Source organism: Kogia breviceps, chromosome 4 (genome assembly GCF_026419965.1).
Source record: "Kogia breviceps isolate mKogBre1 chromosome 4, mKogBre1 haplotype 1, whole genome shotgun sequence".
In the NCBI taxonomy this organism is placed as follows: domain Eukaryota; kingdom Metazoa; phylum Chordata; class Mammalia; order Artiodactyla; family Physeteridae; genus Kogia; species Kogia breviceps.
The window spans coordinates 13999417-14020077 of NC_081313.1; the positions used below are offsets into that span (position 1 = coordinate 13999417).

The 20661-nt window shown below is 49.2% G+C and overlaps 1 protein-coding gene across 1 annotated transcript in view; it reads right to left on the minus strand.

Moving 5' to 3' along the window:
* MYO10 (myosin X) overlaps positions 1-20661 on the minus strand; it is a 223442-nt gene that overhangs the window by 100394 nt on the left and 102387 nt on the right. The window contains exon 4 of the mRNA XM_059061921.2: positions 8595-8782. Coding sequence (XP_058917904.1) covers positions 8595-8782 — 188 coding nt within the window. The remainder of the gene's footprint in view (positions 1-8594; positions 8783-20661) is intronic.

Genomic DNA, 20661 nt, shown 5'->3' on the forward strand with positions numbered 1-20661 from the left:
GCGTATCCCGTATCCAGTACCAGCCTAGCCTGGGGGCTGGCACAGAGGAGACATTCAGCAAGGGGGCCCTGAATGAGTAGCTAGAAACGAAGAGGAAGTTGCAAGAAGAGATTTAAATAATTCTCAGTACTTAAAAATATATATCCCACCTACCTAGCAGTTAAATTTTGTTAAAACAAACAAAACTGAAAGGGAGACGTTCTCTAGCTGTAACGTGTGAGGCAGAAGTCATGTTTTGCACGGTCCCCAAACCCACCTCTGTATCCTCCAGCACTCAGAGGTGGACGGCACTTCAGCCTCCCTCGCGGGAGGGACAGCTATCGGTAACCAGGACCGAACGTGGCCAACGCAACAAGCGGGCGGCTGAACTGAGCAAGAGGGGATCCGCTGTTTCCACGTCGGGTGGCTAGACGCCCTCCTGGTCCTCTGGGCTCCCTGCCTTCCAGGCCTGCCGTTTGGGTGCCCTCAGGGTGGCACATCTCCAGAACAAAGCGATGTGTGACATAAGGTCAAGTCTCTCATCTTCCCACGTGGGGCCGTGAAATAGCAAGAGATAAGCCACTCCTGTGTTATGCCTCTGAGATTCGGGGGGATGTTACAGCGATTAGCACAGCAATTAGTCTACTCTGACGAACACGGTAAGAATATAGCCGTGGACAAAAAGCTGTTCAAATTGGACAGCAAAGACTCGTCAAGGAGAAGAAAACCTAAGATTTGCATTGCCTTCACCCATCAAGGATACTGATCTCTACCTCCAGCTTCAGCCCACTTTTCTTTCTCATTGTAGCAAATGTTCTTCAAGCATCTTCCTTAAGTACATCTTTTCTGATACGTAAGTAAAACTTGAAACAAAAATGAAACTCGGATTTGTACAACAGTAGTTCTCAAACTTGGCTGGACATGAGAATTACCCGCAGTGTCCCTGATCCAGACCTGTTAAGGGTGGAATTCAGTCATCAGTATTTAAAAAAAATTTCCAGATGATTCTACTATGAAGCCAGGGCAGGGAAGTACTACTCGTGAAAGCAATTTCACATAATTCAGATAGGACCGCACCAAGAGATGAAAAAGGTGACTGCATATACGAGGCTGTGGAAGTGTGGCATGAACAAGGCAAAGAATATAAATAACTCACAAATTGTTAAGACCCAGAAATATGCGAGATGTCCCCAGACGTTAACGTCAAGGTAACAGGACCCACTTTTATTTAACTCTCCTCTTCTTCCTCCCCTCCCCTGCCTGGGACTTTTAACATTCCTCATGAAAACATTTACTGAGGGTTGCAAAACGTGATCTTTAAAGCAACGGAGAAAGAGCATCTCTGCAGGTACTCCTTCCTTTCCTAAGTATCCCTGTGCCTACGATGTGTCAGGCTGCAATGAGGGCTGGGAAAACACTCCTGGAACAAATGGCCACCGACAGTATTTATGACCCAGCAGCAGCAGGAGATACCAAAGAATCACAAATTACAGTTAATGTTGTCAAGTATAAATCTCAGGGGACGGGAGGACTCATCATTTAGATGGAGGGCTCAGGTTCAGCGAAGGCCTTTCTGGGGAAACGACATTTAGACTGAAATGCAGAGACACGCACAGGAGTGAACTGGGTGAAAACTGAAGGACGGGGAAAGGAGGTGGGGAGGGGAGGGAGATCCTCCCTTTCCCGCTTGAGGAAAAAGGGGTTGGAGCCTTGGGGGAAGCGAGAGCAGCCTGCACAGCCAGTCGGGAAGGAAAGGGAAGGGGCTGGGGTCCCGCTCAGAGGCCACTGTTTTCCAGTCAAGTATGGAACTGGTTCTTTTCAATGGGGGAGGGGAGAGAGGCTGGAGATGGGAGTTGCATTGCCAATGGCCAATGATCTCAGCCATCGGTCAAGCCTATGTAACGAAGCCTACATAAACCCCAAAAGGACAGGGTTCCGAGAGCTTCTGGGTTGGTGCCCACGGGGAGGTGGAGAGCAGCTCCCTGGAGGGGGGCAGGGACGCTCCCCCGCCTTCCCCACACCACGCCGTGTGCCTCTCTTCCACCTGCAGGTTCCTGAGTTATATCCTTTTATAGTACGGCGGCGATCGAGGAAGTAAAAGTGTTCGAGTTCGGTGTGGTGCTCTAGCAAACTAATCAAACCCAAGGAGGGGGGGTCACTGGAAGCTCCAACCTAGAGCCGGCTGGTCAGAAGCACAGGTGACAACATGACTGCATCTGAAGTGGAGGGAATCGGTAGTTTTGTAGGACTGAGCCCCTAACCTGGGGGGTCTGACGCTGTCTCCTGGTGGACAGTGACAGAACTGAGCTAATCGCTTGGTGAAGCTGATTACAGACGCTATGTGATAATATAGCATGTCTTTTATAGCATTATAATGATATAATGACTAAGTATATACTCCTTTGCTTACCATATCCCAGAACTATAAAGCCAGAATCAATTATATAATTAAATACAAAGAAAATATAACACCAATAAAATCCAAATTAACAAGGCTAACCTAACCCCGCCCCCCCCCCCGCCCCCGGTTAATGCTGTTTTGCTCGAACTGAAGCGTTCCTTGCATCGTGACTGTCCACTGCTTCTCCTGTGAGCCTGGCGGCCTCTTCCACCACGGGCGCTGTGACGAGTCACGTATTCCACCCGGTTCCCTTATTCCAGCCTCGATAAAACATTAACTCACACAGCAATCATGATGTTAATGCACCTTCACTCACAGCAAACACATCGCTTACATATCCAGTCCTGCATTTTTCTCCTTCGCCTGTGGCAGTTACAGTCCTAACCCTCGGCGCCAACATGACCACAAACACAAACGTGGGCTTCAGAGAAAACATGTTCATCCAGATGAACCCAAATGAGTTGATACCGTTAAAAAAAAAACCTTTTTAAATCGTGAAAATGAAAAAGGGAAAGAAAAATAATCAAAGCACTGATATGGGGCCTCAGAGGCCATATTAAAAGTTCTGAGAGGGGCTTCCCTGGTGGCGCAGTGGTTGGGAGTCCGCCTGCCGATGCAGGGGACACGGGTTCGTGCCCCGGTCCGGGAGGATCCCACGTGCCGCGGAGCGGCTGGGCCTGTGAGCCGTGGCCGCTGCGCCTGCGCGTCCGGAGCCTGTGCTCCGCAACGGGAGAGGCCATAGCAGTGAGAGGCCCGCGTACCGCAAAATAAATAAATAAATTAAAAGTTCTGAGAATTTTTCATAGGCAGAATGGAAAGTCTCAAGACAGTTTTTAAGCAGGAGAGTGTCATGATCGGGGTCAAGGTTTTAAAGAATCACCCGGTGAGGGGTATGGAGTGAGGAGGGTGGAGCTTGCATGTGGGATCTTCCTGGACCGGGGATAGAACCCAGGTCCCCCTGCATGGGCGCCGGTAACACAGCGGTTCACGTTTATCAATACTCATCGAACTGGATATATGAGATTGGTACAGTTTACCGTAGGTAATTGGACCTTAATTGTTGGGGGGCAGGGTGACTCTTCTAGATCCAAGAATGCCTTCCGGATCTCAGGCTTGGGACCTGGTAGGATGGAGAGTCCACTTGCTAAGGATGAGAAGCATGAGAGGAGGAACATGTTTCTGGGAGGAACTTAGGATGGACCGACGAGGTGCCACCCCTGAGAGCCCATCAGACGCCTCCGTGGTGATGCCTCAGGGTGCCTGGACACACGTGCGGAACTCAGAGGAGAAGTCGGCAGGGGAGGTACTGAAGTCTGGGGAGTTATGCAGACGCAGAGCAGGAAAGGCAGGCTGGTCATAAGATGAGGACGTGCAAGATGACGGACGAGCCCAGAGAATGAGGGAAAAACCAGAATGATGGAGCAGCTCGGAGGAGGGCAGGGCAACGTGTGGAGACAAAGATGCATCTTTTTTTTTCTTTTTCAAAGATGGAACATACTAGAAACTTTTGAGTGATAATGCCCATGATCCAGTAGAAAAAAAGAGGCCCAAGAATTAGGGGCCGTGAGGCTCAAAGATGGAGCAAAGTGCCCAGGAAAGCAGGGAGGGAGGATCAAAACACACCTGAAGGAAAGGGCCTCTGATGGCAACAGGACACTTTATCCACCCCACAGGCTAGAGTCTCCCCTCCAGTGCAGGTATCGGCCAACTGTGGCCCCCAAGTCTGCACTTCTGCGTGTTTTTATAAATAAAGTTTTATTGGAACACAGTCTGGCGGTGCACGCGCGCTCTATCTATGAGCACTTCCGCACTCCAAGGGCAGAGTCGAGTCCTCCCTGGCCCTTTACAGGATACCTCTGCTGACACCTGACATTCTCCATCCTGTGAATCAAATTGCCCTGATTCATGTGATTTTCTCAAAGTATATACTAATCACTCCACTGCTTGTTACAAGACGTTGGAAACTTCCCTACTGCCTAGAGGATTCAGTCCGCAGGTCTTAGCAAGCAGGACAAAGCCCATAAGGTGAGCCCCTGCACCAGGAAGTGGGACTCTGTTCCGAAACTAATGCAGGGAGACAGAGGTTCATGTCCTGTGCCTGTAGCTCATGCTCAAGTCTCCTTGGCAGGTCCCTCAACAGCCCCGAGCCTCGGCTCCCCCAGAGAAGGCTTCTAGTCTTTCTCATGAATGGCAGTTCCCTCTTTACCTTTCGAACACCACTTCCTTGATGTCCTCAGCAAATCCCACACCTTACAGGCGTACCTTCTATTTGCATATGTTTCTTGTTCTTCCACATGTTTTGCAAGTGCTTCTGTGCCCTCCCTCCCCTCTGTGCCTGCTGCTGTTCCCACGTACCAATGGACTCACGATCACATGTCACCTCCTCTGAGATATACTTTCTTTTTTTTTTGGTACGCGGGCCTCTCACTGCTGTGGCCTCTCCCGCTGCTGAGCACAGGCTCCGGACGCACAGGCTCAGCGGCCACGGCTCACGCGCCCAGCCGCACCGCAGTACGTGGGATCCTCCCGGACCGGGGCACGAACCCGCGTCCCCTGCATCGGCAGGCGGACTCTCAACCGCTGCGCCACCAGGGAAGCCCTGAGATATACTTTCGATTCCTTGCTGAGCATCTATTGCCATCTTCTCTGAACAACCATGTACACATTTCTATTGTAGCATTAGGCAGGCTGTATTGAAATTACTTATTTACATCAGTTTCTTCCCATCAGAGCAAAAGTCCCTAAAGGGCAGCGATTGGGTCTTTTCTTTTTTAACAAGGTAAACTACCATTTGATATGAGAAGGGCTGGTGCCCTCCTGACACAGAATGCAAGGTTTGTTCACTATTCCAATTCAATTGTTTCTAAAATACTACTAGAATAGAAAAAGACCAAACACCCAATTATTACTCCAGAATATAAAAGACATAGTTAAGGGAAAAAATCACTCCAGTTTTGGAAAAACAAAACTTCTGCAAAGCAGGCTGTGGTCCTAAAGCAACAGCTGTTCCGCCCACCCATCCTTTGATTGACAGCTGTTGGATGCTGGCCCTTCTATCACACACTGTCCTGGGCAATGAGGTGCACAGATGAATTAACCACAGGCCTTGCCGACACTACATTAAAAGTTCATATGTACTGAAAAGAGAAAAACAGACTAAACAAAATAGACTAAACTCTGCCTGCCCCAAATCGATACTAACTTAAAATGTACTAGATCAACCAAGATCAAAACCTGACCTTGTCAGGTAGATTTTTAAAAAGCTCATGGAAGTTTTAAACATATATTTATATTTTAGAAACTATAATAGCATAAGCATTCGCTTAAACGTACACAAGAAGGGTAAAATAAAACTGGAGCTTAAGAGAGAGAAACTCTTGAAAGTGAGACCAGCAAAAAAGGCTTGGACTAGAATCCACGAGACTAGCAGTGACACACGCTCGTAAAGTGAGAGAAAAACTGATCTCTGTGGTCCCTGCCTAATTCCAGATAGGCTTATTTTCTGGTTTCGTAGGTAGTTAGCATGAAAGTTTTGAAAGTAGTAACATGTTGTAGCCAGCAGGGGGCAGATCATGCCTGAGGAAATCTAAATAGGGCTACTGTACCCTACAATTTCTATTTTTATACTCAATTTTCTCTTAATTCCCACAGCCCCAAGCCCCACTAAAAAAAACTGCAGGAGGTCTCTTAAAAACCAAAACACATTTAAATGAGAAAGCTATTCTTAAAGACGCTGTTTCCCGAGTTACGTTAGAGACATACAGGTACTCTTTTCACATCAGCATTACACAAGGAGAGCTTTCTGTCTGGGGTCCCCTCTTCCTCCTCCCTCCCGCGAGCCCCGCCTTCTTTGTAAATACCATACTCTTTGGCAGGAACACGCCAACCCCTTTCCGTATTATCACACACACATATACATGCACGATGATCTCATTTGATTTTTCACCTTCTTCCCAAACTACTCTGTCTAAGCAAGTGATATAGGAGTCATGCTCTCATTTTTTCCACTGAAGGTAATAAACACAGCCAATTATCGATGGCAAAGATTTAGGTACCTAAGTGTGGAAAACAACTTGATCTTCCTAAAATAGATGAAACTCTTTCTGTTAATCTTATCAAACTATATCCTGTATGCTGAAATAGTGATCTTAAATTCTACCTCCTGAAGTTTAGTGACGTCATCTCAGAGAGCCCACAAATAATGCTTCTAGTCATAAGGCGAGTTAATTAATTGGGGAGGTGACTCTTAAAAACTCTGTTTGTTTACTAAGCGTTAGCTTCATTTTTGATTAACTGCACGTTACAATGATTCATATCTACTGAAATGGATAAATGGACAGTCCCTCTATCCAAGTTGTTTCTACAGCCCAGTGTATGAGCACCGCTAAGGTAATAAAGAGGAGAGAACGTATCTACCCAGGTGCTTCCCTTCCCTTAAAGAAAGTAGCTGACAGAGGGCGGCAGGGAGAGACAATATGAACGTGCTCTACCTTCCACATTCATCTAATTCTGACCGATTACAAACGAAGGACCCCCGAACAAGAGTAACGGGTAAATACCGCAATGAGAGGAGCACAGTCCCTGAAAGGAGCTGTGTGTGTGGCACCTGCCGGCACCCTGACAGCGCGCCCGTGTCAGAGCAACGAGAGACGCCTGGGGAGTCCACGGCACAGCGTCCAAACGCAGCGGAAATGTTGGCCGCTATTCCTTACCCATCTTCAATCAGATGCCACGTAGGACGGTGTGAGCACCTCCCAAATGCCCTCCTTTCTCTCTCCTGGAGTTTCAAGGAGGGGCCTCCCCTGGCACGTCTGCCCCCCACTCCCTCCCCAAAGGAGCTGGTTTCTCTAGCAGGTGAACTGGAGGTGGGAAGTGCTGGTCAGCTCCTCCCCATCTGGGAACTGGTTTCCACGATGGTCCTGGCCACCAGTTACCTCTCTGTACCCCAACCAGGTGGGCCAGTCTGTCTGTAACTCGGGGCTCCCGATTGGCTGGGAGTCTAAAGCTGACATACAGCACTCCATCTGCCTCCCGTGCCTGACTTCCAGCTGGGCCGGGAATCTGGGGGCAAAGGGGGGGGTCTTCTGTGTCATCCTCCCCAAATGCCAACATCCTTTCCCTTCCCCTTGAAATAATAATAACTGTTTCGCCACAAGTTGGGAAAGAAGATTTTGACATCTGTTTTCAATGGCTCTCCGGCCCCATCCGCAGCCTTAGTAACACTGTCGGGTCTCGGTAACAGCCGAGCTCCATGAACGAGTGCCCAGAAGGACACATGAGTGCAGGGCTTGGCCGTTCCGCGGCACTCAGCACGTCTGCTTTGGATCTTATCCTGGAATGTTCTGATCGTCACTAGAACATGATTCCAGTATAAATAACAGGAGCCAATAGGACGTCCCTAGAATACAGGCGATAAGACCCATTTGAATTACTCAATAAAAATTAAATATCTTCTTCCTACTGTACAGCACAGGGAATGATACTCAATATCCTGCAATAAACCATAATGGAAAAGAAAATTTTAAAAAGAGTGTCTATAGGTGTATAACTGAGTCACAGTGCTGTACAGCAGAGGTGGGCACAGCATTGTAAGTCAGCTACGCTTCAATCGATCAATCAATAAAATATCTTTAAAGTAATACACTCTACTGATATGTTTTTTAGGAAGTTCCTAGCAGTAAGTGTTTGGAGAGTGAGGGGTCCGGTAGTTTATTTTAACAAATGAGCAAGACCCGGCTGAAACAGATGTCAAGATCCTTTTCCTGCAGCACCCCCCTGAAAAAAATTAATTGAAACAAGCATGCCTTTCTATCATTCCCCTCAACACGGAACATAGTAAGTCCCACTTCTGTGGCTAATTCAAAGGTCAACTTTAGGAACACCCAATTAAAATCATTAAAAATTCTTAAATTTGGGAGATTCTAGGGTAATCTTCTCATACTAGCAAAAACCAAAACCTTGCTCCCATCAGACAAGCATTCTGATGAGTGCTCTAGAACATATAAAATATTTTAAATTTGGAAGAACTATGCAATGTTTCCATACGTCAATAGGAGGACCATGCCTGACCACTGGAATAAACCAAAGAATGACTCGTGTCTTCTGGGAGCTGCAGTTGTTGGGCTATTCAAAAGGGAAAACTCCATCTGAGAAATCTGGGGGTTGACGTGCTCCTAAGCGGGCTCCGTGTCTCTGGTGGCTGCTGGCTGGTTACCTGATGAGGACGCACTGGTTGTCGTGGCGCTTCCACAGGCAGCGGTAGCACTCGTTGGCGATGGCGAAGACGTGCGGGGGCAGCTCGCCCAGGTGGCACCTGCTGTAGCGCTCCATGGCATCCCGTGAGTACAGGCCGGCGATGGACTTGTAGGGGTTCACAGAGGCGATGATGGAGCCGATGTAGGTCTGCGAGGACAGGGGGTGGGGAGACAGGGACCCGGGTTACAGGTGGCACTTGGGGCTGGGGGGGTGGCGGGGAGTGGGTGGGCACAGGATCTCACCCCCACCCACGCTGGGGCAGAGACAGAAGCAGCTCGGCACGGCTCCACGCCCGGAGGGGAAGGGATGCCACCTCTCACACCAGAGCCGCTGTCTTGAGCTTAACCAGAATCCGCCGAGTGTGCGTTAAGGGGACCAGTGAGTCCTGAGCCCCACTCACACATTTTTCCTTTACCTCTGGGGACAAATCTTGTGCAGAGGAATGAAGCCATTTCAAAGAGCACTGCAGTGAAAGGTAAACAAGAGAGAGGATGGTGACACAGTGAGGCCCAAAGCCCTATCCCCCAGTGATCTCCTGACTCCGATCCTCTTCTAGTGGCTATGAGGAAATGGTAGGATTAAAGAAATAGGAGAAACAGGGCGGGGTGGTGGATGAAGAGTTACTGCTTAATGGGTACAGGGTTTCTGTTTGGGATGGTGAGAAAGTTCTGGAGGTAGACAGTGGTTACGGTTGCACAACACCGCAAATGTATTTAGTACACTGAACTGCACACTGAAAAATAGTCAAAATGGTAAATTTTATGTTACATATCTTTAACTTTTGAAAAGCAACAAGACCATTTTGAAAGCACGAGGTATTCTTTCAGTGATCTCAAACACCGCGTGAAGTGCCATGTGACTTATCTGGAAAATAGCTGACTGGCAATCTTATGTTTTCTGGAACCAAATCCAGTCCACAAATTAAGCAAAGTCTTCAGAGCAGCAAAACAGAGGCTACAGAGTTATTAAAGCAAAATGCCTCATGCCTCCTCCATATCGACATAAACTACTCATTTGTCCTTCTTCAAGAAAGGCTAACGAAGTTTGATTTGTCAGACACAAGTGAAGCAGCAGATGAGAAGGGGTGGGGGTAGGACCCTGCAGCCACCACCACCTACCTGCCCGCTTCTGTGGTGTATATACACTGCACCACGGGCTTGATGGAGAGCTATGGGCTGATTCTGCCCCCTCCCCCAATTCACGCATTGAAGCCCTAACCCCCAGTACCTCCAAATGCAAGTACACCTGTAGACAGGACCTTGAAAGAGATGATTAAATTAAAATGAGGCTGTTCAGGATGGCCCTAATCTCATCCTTATATGAAGACAGAATTTGGATACACCAAGAAACACTGGGGACGCATGTATGTGCACAGGAAGACTATGTGAAGAAACAGGAAGGAGGCCGTCTGCAAGCCAAGGAAGGAGCCCTCAGGAGAAACCAACCCTGCTGACACCTTGATCTCAAACTTTTGAGCCTCCAGAGCTGTGAGAGTTGTTTCAGCCAGCCAGTCGGTGGTCTTTGGTCATGGCAGCCCGAGCAGAGTAATACACAGGGCCTGACCCTTTCACCACTCACAGTAACCCTAGGAGGTTCACGGTGTTATTACACCTACTTTTCAGAGGAGGAAACTGAGGCAGAGTGATACAAGTTTGCATTCGGCCACACAGCCTGTAAGTGGTAGAACTGAGATGTGAATGCAGGCAACCTAATTCCAGAGCTTTCTCTTCACATTCACTGGCAGGGGGTGGTGACACAGCAGAGCACAAGAAAAGCAAGAAACACTGGACAGAAAGTCTAAACATCCTGAGTGCATCTGTACCATATTATAGCAATTTGTAATCATTTATATTCGCAGTGACTGCCAGGAACATTAAGTATCGTGTGTCCCGTCTTAAACTGTTTTCAAATGTGAGGAGGTCTATATAACATGTTTTGGAAATATTTTGAACCAAAAGGTCAAAGAGTTGTGACTATATGACCCAACAATTCTACTCCTAGGTATGTACCCCAAAGAATGAAAAACTGGTGCTCCAACAAATACACGGCAGCATCATTTGCAAGAGCCTGAAGGTGGACAAAACCCAAATGCCCATCATCAGACAGATGGGTAAACAAGACCTGGTCCACGTCCACACACTGGAATATTATGCAGTTGTGCAAAGGAATGAAGTACTGATACAGGCTACCATGTAGATGAACCTTGAAAACATGACACTAAGTCAAAGAAGCCAGACACAAATGTTCACACATCCACAGCAGGTAGATCCACAGAGGCAGAAAGCTTGGTGGTAGTTACCATGGGCAGAGGGGAGCGGGGGGCGAGGCGGGACTGGGGGGTGACTGCTTTGCAGGTACAAGGTTTCCATTTGGGTGATGAGGACATTTTGGAACTAGACAGAGGTGCTGGTTGTACAACACTGAATGTACTAAATGCCATGAATTTACTTAAGTGGTTAGTTTTCTGTTGTGTAAATTTCACTTCAATTTAAAAGACGTGGAGCTTTCATGTATGAATGTTCAGAGTGGAAACCTCCACTCTCTAGAGAGGCCACTTTTCCCTGTCATAGCACCATGGGGAGGATGTGGCCAGAAAGAAAAGTGGAAGCTTTTTCCTCTGGGGAAGGAAAGGGTCCTACTTCTAAAGGAGAGCAGAGAACCCAGCAGGTATGTGATGCTTGAGGCTCTGGGTGTCTGGCCCCTTCCTCTGGCTGGCCTAAAACGTCAGGCCTATTTCTACCTTTCCAGTAGTTGTATGCATTATTATTTTCATTCTGAGAAATATCAAGACTGTCCATTTTCCGGTGAAACATGTTCTTTTTCCTACTTTGTTTTCTTTTGCCGTCCCTCTTTATACAGACAGGTAGGCGTGCTGCTGGTCCCCTTTCTCAGCCACAAGTAAAACAGAAAAGCCACAGTCAGGGCATCAACTTGACTATTAAACTTAAGTAATGTTAGAAGAGTAATCCATCATGAACATACCTTTATAAGAAAACAGCATGCCTAAATCATGAAAATTTTTGCACTCCCCATTCATAACACATGTGTATGGTGGTCGTAAAACTCTGAGATGAGACTTGTAAAAAATGTATTGATTCACTCACGAAAAACATCATAACCTTTTACTAAACGCTTTCCTTTGAAAGTGATTATTTTGGTCAAAACCTCATAGGCGTGCTACCCCTTCCTGGCTGGGGAACTAGTCTCCCAGCATGGCTTAAGGCAGGGGTCCCCCAGCCCCGGGCCGTGGACCGGTACCGGGGTCTGCAGCCTGTTAGGAGCCAGGCCGCACAGCAGGAGAGGAGCGCTGGGTGAAGCTTCATCTGCCACGCCCGTGGCTCCCAATCGCTCACTTTACCGCCTGAACCATCATCCCCCCCCCCGCCAGCCCCGTCCGTGGAAAAACCGTCTTCCACGAAACCGGTCCCCGGTGCCAAAAAGGTGAGGGACTGCTGGCGTAAGGTATCGCTCACCCCGACAGCGTGGATGACGTGGATCTCGTATGGGGGCAGGACACCCAAGTCTCGTTAGCAAAGAGGAAGACAGAACATCCACAACGGCCTTAGCGCCTCGTTCCGCCTTTGAGTAAAATTCACATTGCACTTGGCCGGATGAAGCAGCTGGAAGGTGTTTCAGAAGGACACCGTGGTCGGCGGCGTGGCAGTCACAGATGACGCTCGTCTGCCTCGCACCCAGGCCCCGGTGATTGCAGAGGAATGAAGCCGGCCTCTCTGAACAGCAGACGGTCAGCACCCAGAGTCGCAAGGATTCCGCTGGCGGTCACGCCGCGTGGCCCCACTGACGCATCACGTACCTTCCCAGACCGAGCCCGGTCACCGCCGTGCAGTGAGAGCTGGTGGCCCGTGAGCTGATGCCCAGCCGGTGTCTCTGGCTCGAGAATCATTCCCACACGTCTGAAGACTGATCCACTGTTGAGTCGCCATCTTATATAATTTGTAGCTGACAGTAACTTCCACCAATGGACTCCCGTGGGCCAACAGGGACAGCAAAAAACTGGACTGAATTTGAGCCCAAACTCAATAACCTGATATCTTTCCTTTAAACCCCCCCCCAAAAAAAACAAAACAATAAAAACAAACAAACAAACAAAAAAAAACAAAAACAAAACAAACAAACAAAAAAACCCCAAAAAACTAAAGAATACATAAAATGTGTGTTTGGCTGGTATAGAGAAAGAATCCAATTTCTTAATAGTTATTTTTTACGATTATAGGAAACCTTGCCTCATTTACAGTTAAAAATGCCTCCTACTGTAAGCGCCTCCACTTCGTTCCAGACATAAATGAGGCCCTTAGAACACGAATGTGCGCGTTTTACTGTTTCACCTTCTCACTAATGACCTGAGTCGTTTCTTAACAGGCTTGTCACCAGATTTCAAATGACAATTAAGTCTACAGGTTTCCAAAACAACTTTACTGACATTTCAGAACTGTGGGACACAGAGGACAATCTGACCTATGCAGACACCCTGTGCTACACCCTCATTTGCTCCGACATAACCTTGACCTGCGCGCAGCACACAGGCCACGCTTCTGCCTCTTCTGACAGAGCCAGTGAGTGAGGGTGAGGGCAGGATCCTGGATCCTGGTTGTGGGGTGCTGCCCTCGGGTCTGTGATGACGCCCTTCCCCACTCACCTACGTACAGCATGCAATCGTCCCAGACTCTCCAGCCACGTCGCCAGTGGCCACTGTCTCCATGTGCTGTACACCCCGCTTTCAACTCTAGAATCAACCTCCTTCTTCTCCATCTCCACCGCCCTGGCCTCACTTGCTCAGATGTCCCCGAAAGCCTCCTTCCCCACTGATCTCCCAACTCGGTCTTGCAGGTTCAATCCCAGCTTCACACGTGACAAATGAACATCTGAAAACAAAAACTCTCCTGCATAAAACTCTTCAAACAGCTCCCACCGTCTTCAGGGCCGACCCACAGGAATATTCAGGAAGAGAGTCTGAGCACCCAGGTCCTAATGAATTATTCTCCTAACAGTTACAGGAGTGGGGACCACTTCAGCTACTTAACTCACTGAGTTTTCATTGTTTGCGCCCACATTCGTGCCAAATGGTACTTCTGAATCTCCCTAAAAGGAATGTGTAAACCACCGTGGCAGCGAGAGTCCCAGTTCCTAGTGGTTTATTCAAATTAGGTGAAATGGCTGACGTCCATCAGCGAAAATAATTACAGCCGGGGCATCTTTATCTTCTCTCCCCCTACCCTGAACATACCACCCTGCATGGATTATTGTGTCATTAAAACAAAGGCTGCATGGGTAAGAGATTTGCGGAATACGGAAAGTTCAACAGGTGACGTGAGTAAATATGGAAACTGGGAATGGAGGGGGTAGAAGAGCCGAGCTGTAAGTTAAGTACCAAGTGAGGCAACGATACAATGCAGTAAGAAATCCTGAGTTGTGAGACCACGGTGTGTTCCATGCTCGTACCATCGGTCACTCTCTAAAAAGGTATTTTTTATTACTGCCCCCAAAACCACCATGATAACGCCGTGCACTTTGGAACTCTGGATACGTGCAACTCTCAAACACCAAGAGGGGCCAGGTGCTGGCTTCTCCTCATACTGGGTTCCAAATTCCACGAGAATAAATCTCCTGGTCATTTTTAACGGCTTTTCAGAAATAGAAAGTATATTCTATTTTGAAGCACGTAAAAGTTTTTTTCTAGTCAGAAAAGTTCCACGTAACTCACCAAAAAAAATACATTTCCTTGCCCATTTGAATAACCTTGAACAGCTGCAGCGCCTACTGCTATGAAACACTGGGAGAAATGCGCTGCATTGCTTCAGTGCAGAATCTACCAATTCAAGGTTTTCAAAAGGCATAAGGGTATAATACCTATATCTAGTCCCCCACCAAAAACAACTGAGTATAACCAAGAACCCTAAAAGTGACCCAGGGGCCTCAGATGCACTCTGCTGGTAGAAACGGAGGATCCGTGTTACCGTTGGGAAGTCACTATTCCAACACAGGAAGAAATGATGGAGACAGCAAGGTCTGGTCAAGTCAGAAGACTTGAAGTCCTCACCCTGGACCTGCCTTCCCTGGTACACTGCTTAACCCCTCTAGGCTGGAGGTTCCAATCAGTAATAATAACACGTCCTCTGTTACCCCACCTGATTACCATGTGAAAGTATTACGTAAGTCACAGGTATGTATTACAGTTTTCATTAATGAAAACAAAACTACAATGGCTTTGCATCATGTGGGTCTGAGAAGCTGGATGGAGATCAAGTAATCTGAAATGCACTAGGGAAACCGGTTCAAGTCAGTGCCACAACTCTTCTAAAGGGAAGGACTTGTTAAGAAGTGGGAACCAGGCTTCCCGGGTGGCACAGTGGTTAAGAATCCACCTGCCAATGGAGGGGACACGGGTTCGAACCCTGGGCCGGGAATATCTCACGTGCCGTGGAGCAACTAAGCCCGTGCGCCACAACTACCGCGCCTACGCTCTAGAGCCCTCAAGCCACAACTACTGAGCCCGCGTGCCACAACTACTGAAGCCCGCATACCTAGAGCCCGTGCTCCTCAACTAGAGAAGCCACTGCAATGAGAAGTCTGTGCACTGCAACAGAGTAGCCCCCGCTCGCCACAACCAGAGAAAAGTCCACGTGCAGCAAAGAAGACCCAACGCAGCCAAAAATTAAATAGATAAATGAAAAACAAACAAAAGTGGGAACCACTAGCCAGATTTACTCCCCACCCACCATTCTCCTCTTTCTCTCTCATCCTCTCTCTCTCTCTCTCTCTCTCTCTCTCTCTCTCTCTCTCGATCATCACAGCTCAACAAAGCCATGACTTACTTCCCCAGATCTCTATCTTGAATGCAGCTTCAGTTTTTTTTGTTTGTTTTTTTTTGGGGTTTTTTTTGCGGTACACGGGCCTCTCACTGCTGTGGCCTCTCCCGTTGCGGAGCACAGGCTCCGGATGCACAGGCTCAGCGGCCATGGCTCACGGGCCCAGCCGCTCCGCGGCATGTGGGATCCTCCCGGACCGGGGCACGAACCCGTGTCCCCTGCATCGGCAGGCGGATTTCTCAACCACTGCGCCACCAGGGAAGCCCCCAGCTTCAGTTTTAAATTGCAGATCTGTATACTCAACGGCCTGCTTGGGCACCTCCACTTGGACGCCCCTAAGCCCAGACTCAACACGGACAAGGCTGAGCTCCCCCAAACACCTGCCTCTTGTCACACAGTCACATCTTCACCCACGGCACCACGGTCTACCCAAACGGTTGATCCAGCGACCTAGCAGTCATCCTATAAAAGTCAGCCTGCTACCTACCCCCAAACCCAATCAAACACCTAGATTCTACCTCTTAGTATGTTTCATACTCCAGCTCCCCCAGGATTGGTTTGGAACTCCATCATTTCCCATCTGGTTTGCTGGTCACCTCTCCTCCTAGACCAGTTATACCTGCTGGACTCATCCATCACTGAGTTTTCCCCAAACTCACCTTTGACACTGTCCGCTACCAGCCTTCATAAATGAATTCAAGGTCACTAACTCACACGCAGCGCCCTTCTGCACTTGCTCTTGATTGACTTGCCAGCCAGCTGCACGCAACCTTCACTGCAGTATCCTGCATGTCCTGCAGCTGCACAAGTGCACCACGCTTTTTGAAATCTGTGCTCGTGCTGTTCTGCCACGAATGAGCCACCCTCCCTCCTGGATGAATTCCTCTAGGAATTCCTTCAGAACTCGGCACAGTTAGTGCCTCAGCTGGAAATTATTTTCTTTTTTTTTTTTTTTTTTTTATGCGGTATGCGGGCCTCTCACTGTTGTGGCCTCTCCCGTTGCGGAGCACAGGCTCCGGACGCGCAGGCCCAGCGGCCATGGCTCACGGAGTTAGTTGCTCCACAGCATGTGGGATCTTCCCGGACCAGGGCACGAACCCCGTTGTGTCCTGCATCGGCAGGCGGACTCTCAACCACTGCGCCACCAGGGAAGCCCTGGAAATTATTTCCTGACCCCCTCGTACCTCTTCCTGCGATGCTCGTTCTTTGTGGAGCCAGCACTTCTATCACACTCATTGTCACCCTGAGCCACCGTCAGAGATGTGCTGCGTCTGCCTTCATCAATAAGCTAGGAGGTCCTGGTGGGACAGTGCCTTTCATTTATTCAATCTTTCAAGAAACAATTCCCATGAGCAAGACGGATTTTGCATCCTTGGACTCTCACACACAGCCTGGCACACAGGCAGGGCCGAATGAACATAGATAATAATATCAGGGACACACAAATTCACTACCAATCCACCAAACAGGTTCCTGTTTTAACTGCATTCTCGTGCTCTACAGCCACCTTCTCCCTAACAAAAGTACTTGCCATCCTTGTCCAATTAAACAATTAAAACCGTTAAGCGTGCAAGTTGGTTGAAAAGAAAACTCGATCACAATCGATAACTCAAGATGTTACTAAATTCAAGCTCTTATATTTAGAAATGACATTTCCATTTAATTTGAGTGAATTTCTGACTCATGTTCCCTCCTTGTTGAAAGGAATCTGACCCAAAAGAGGCAGGAAGGGAAAAAAAAATTAACAAAAACAAAGTTCCTAATTGCCACCATCATGTGCCGATGTAGAAACGGCAACTCAAGAGCATAAATATTTGGTCAAGTTTAAAAATACACAGAGTCAGACAGATGGTTACAATCATCTTTTGGCAACACCAGTCTTGATTTCATGTGAAAAAAAAAAAAAAAAACAACCAAAACACCCTGGCAAACCACACTGTATTCAGCTGTTCCTGGTATGAGACAAATGCCAAGCCTGCTGGCCATCCGGTCTTCGGGCCATCTATGAGAGGCGCGCTGTTACTTGACACTGGCTTTGGAAAGGGACGGAAAACAACCCCCAAAAATCTTCTCTGGGAAGACTGAGCTCAAGGAAATGAATCTCAGCTTTCGATTTGCAGGCCTGCAACAGTGAACTCCACGGCCTGCCCTGCCCGGCGTGAACGCTGCAGGCAGCCCAGGTGAACTCATTTGCAACCCACACGTCGTCTCCAACTGGCTGTTGCCTGCCAACACCAGGCTTCGAAGTTAATTCAGGAACAACGTCGAACCCCTTTACAGATTCGGTCTGGAAGGCCACCTAACCAGAGGAGTATATTTTTGAAACACCTAAAAATACATGAGCTGTGAAGCATCTTCCGTGCTTACACCAGCAGTTATCTTTAGACACAGCCGCACTTCTTCAAATGGGCTCGTAGGATTCTCAGCTCTGCCCCGTTCGTTCGGCGAGACCGACAAACGAACCCATGAGGCGGGTGGAACAGAGCAGGGCTTCCTCTGGAGCCCCCCCAAGCCCATAATTGCAGCCGAGCCCCAAGGCTCCCTGCGGCCTCACCCTGATGTGTTTCCAGCCATTCCTTAGAGGCTGGGACAGGAGGCTCGCCCGTGCAACTGACCCAGAGCAGGATACAATGAGCAGGCTCCAGAGAATGCAATGCAACAGGCATCCAGAACCAGCTCGTCTCGCCCACTCTCCTCTCCTGGCGGAGCTGCCCGCACAGCGCTCAGGGCCAACAGGGCTTGACCTGCTCCTTCACCTCACGTCTCATATCTAATTTCCTCTCGCTCACCGCCACCTCTACCCTGGTCCAAAACCCTCATCTCTACACCTCTGAATTACTGCCACACTCTCCCAGCCAATCTACCCTCTATAGACTATACCACATCACTTCCCTGTCAATCCTTCTAAGTTTTTTCTCAGGGAAATTCTCTCTTCAAAAGCTTTTAACAAGGACAGTGTAGCCTCTCTACCACCAAGCCCAAACGCTGCTGCCTAGCTTTAAGTAAGGTAGGGTTTCTCAGCATGACTGACATCTTGGGCCAGGTAATTCTTTGTGGTGGGGCCGTCCTGTGCACCTTGGGATGTTTAGCAGATGCCTGGCCTCTACCTACTAGGTACTGTCAGCATCTCCAGCTACGGCAACCGGAAATGCCTCCAGATAGTGTCAAATATCCCCTGGGGGTCACATCACCTGGTTGAGAAACACTGCCTTATTTTGTGTGTGTGTGTGGTACGCGGGCCTCTCACTGCCGTGGCCTCTCCCGTTGCAGAGCACAGGCTCCGGGGCCACGGCTCACGGGCCCAGCCGCTCCGCGGCACGTGGGATCTTCCCGGACCGGGGCACGAGCCCGCGTCCCCTGCATCGGCAGGCGGACTCTCAACCACTGCGCCACCAGGGCAGCCCAGCACCCTCCTTTGAGTCCTGTTACTGAGAAGGGACTCCTGGTCTCTCCCCCACCACTCTGGATCTTGCATTATTTGTTGGCTTTCTGGTCCGAGCAGCACAGGTTGCTGGTAAGCAGACCCTTCTCCAGGTAGAGGAGTCTGTTGTTTTGTGCTAAGAAGGGCCATTAACTCTTTTCCTCCTTGACGGCCACCCTTATTGTCTGAGGACACTGCCAGACCCCAGTAAAATATTTCTTCTAGCCTTTAGCATCCATCCTCTGTTCAAATGTGGGTAGAGAGCTATGAAGGGGTAAAGCACTCAGCAGACAAACCAAAGTTGAGCCCACTTTTCTCTACTCACTTCGCTCTTGGGCTCTGTAGTAACCATTTAATTTTTCTATGGCAATTTAAAGGTCAGATATCATAACCACCCCCCCCCCACCATCTGACAGGGCTGTTTTACAATCAAATGGCAAGTGAAAGCACTTTAGGAACTTTGCTGACCTTCGTACCTCTCTCCCCGTCTTTCTCATCTCATACCAGCAGGCGTTTATTTGGAAAGTTCCTGCCTGGAACTTGGCGCTGCTCCTTCCAGGCACAGAGGCTGTGCAGCCTCCGTGTCTGTAGATCCCCGGGAATCCATTCTTGCCGCTGGTCCTGTTTGGCTCCGACACCCGGGTTAGAGCAGCTCTGCTCTTTGCATTGTATGAGCCCCTGCCTCATGCCCTAAATACTGGATTCCCTTCCTAGAAAGCCAGGCTCTCATGTCTAACACTCCACCTTGTCAGCTATTCTCACCCTCTGGCGACTTCCCAGATAAGAACTCTGCTCAACACTTCAGCTCCCGACCTGGGACCCCAGCCCAGACTTCCACCCTGAGCCTCTTCTCTGTGAGCTTCCTGGCACCTTGGAGAGGGTCCCATGAGTCCCACCCTCCTGTGTCTCTTCCCGCCATTGATGAGACCTGGTGGGGACAGGTACCCACACCTGTAAGTCCCTAAAGACTTGGAGAGGAGGGGTATGTGTCGTACAGAGAGATAAGAGATGTGGAGATGGAACAAAGAGGTGGGTGAGAACGCCGGAGCTGGCCGTGAAGAGCCCTGTGGACGGGCGGCAGTAATGATATCGCAAGGGAGGGATGAGAGTTGATCAGGAGGAAAGGCTAGTGAGACGCCATCCATGAAGGTGGAGAGATGAGGGTGCATTTGGTGTGATGTCCTCACTAAACTGGGAGAAGGTTCCTTTGCTGATGGATTCTGGTGTGTGTTGGGGAACATCAAATCATCAGTGGGATAGGTAGGCTGGAGTCAGGACACCTTTAAAAGCAGTGGTTCTCAGGCTTCCCTGGTGGCGCAGTGGCGGAGAGTCTGCCTGCTGATGCAGGGGGCGCGGGTTCGTGCCCCGGTCCGGGAGGATCCCGCGTGCCGCGGAGCGGCTGGGCCCGTGAGCCGTGGCCGCTGAGCCTGCGCGTCCGGAGCCTGTGCTCCGCAACGGGAGAGGCCACACACAGCAGTGAGAAGGGAGGGCGCCTATGGCAGGCAGAGGAATGCACCCCTCTCCACCCCACCAAGATGTCCACCTAATTCCCAGAACCTGAGACTATGTGATGTTGCGGGCAAAGGGATTCTGAAGATACATGCAGGTTGTAAGCTCTGAGACTGGGGATTATCCAGGTGAACCCAATTTAATCGCACGAATCTTTAAAACCTGAGAACCTTTCTTGGCTGCAGTCAGAGATGAGGAGAAAGGAGGAAGAGATCGGAAGCATGAGGACTAGATCCAGGGTTGCTGCCTTTGAATGTGAAGGGGTTCTC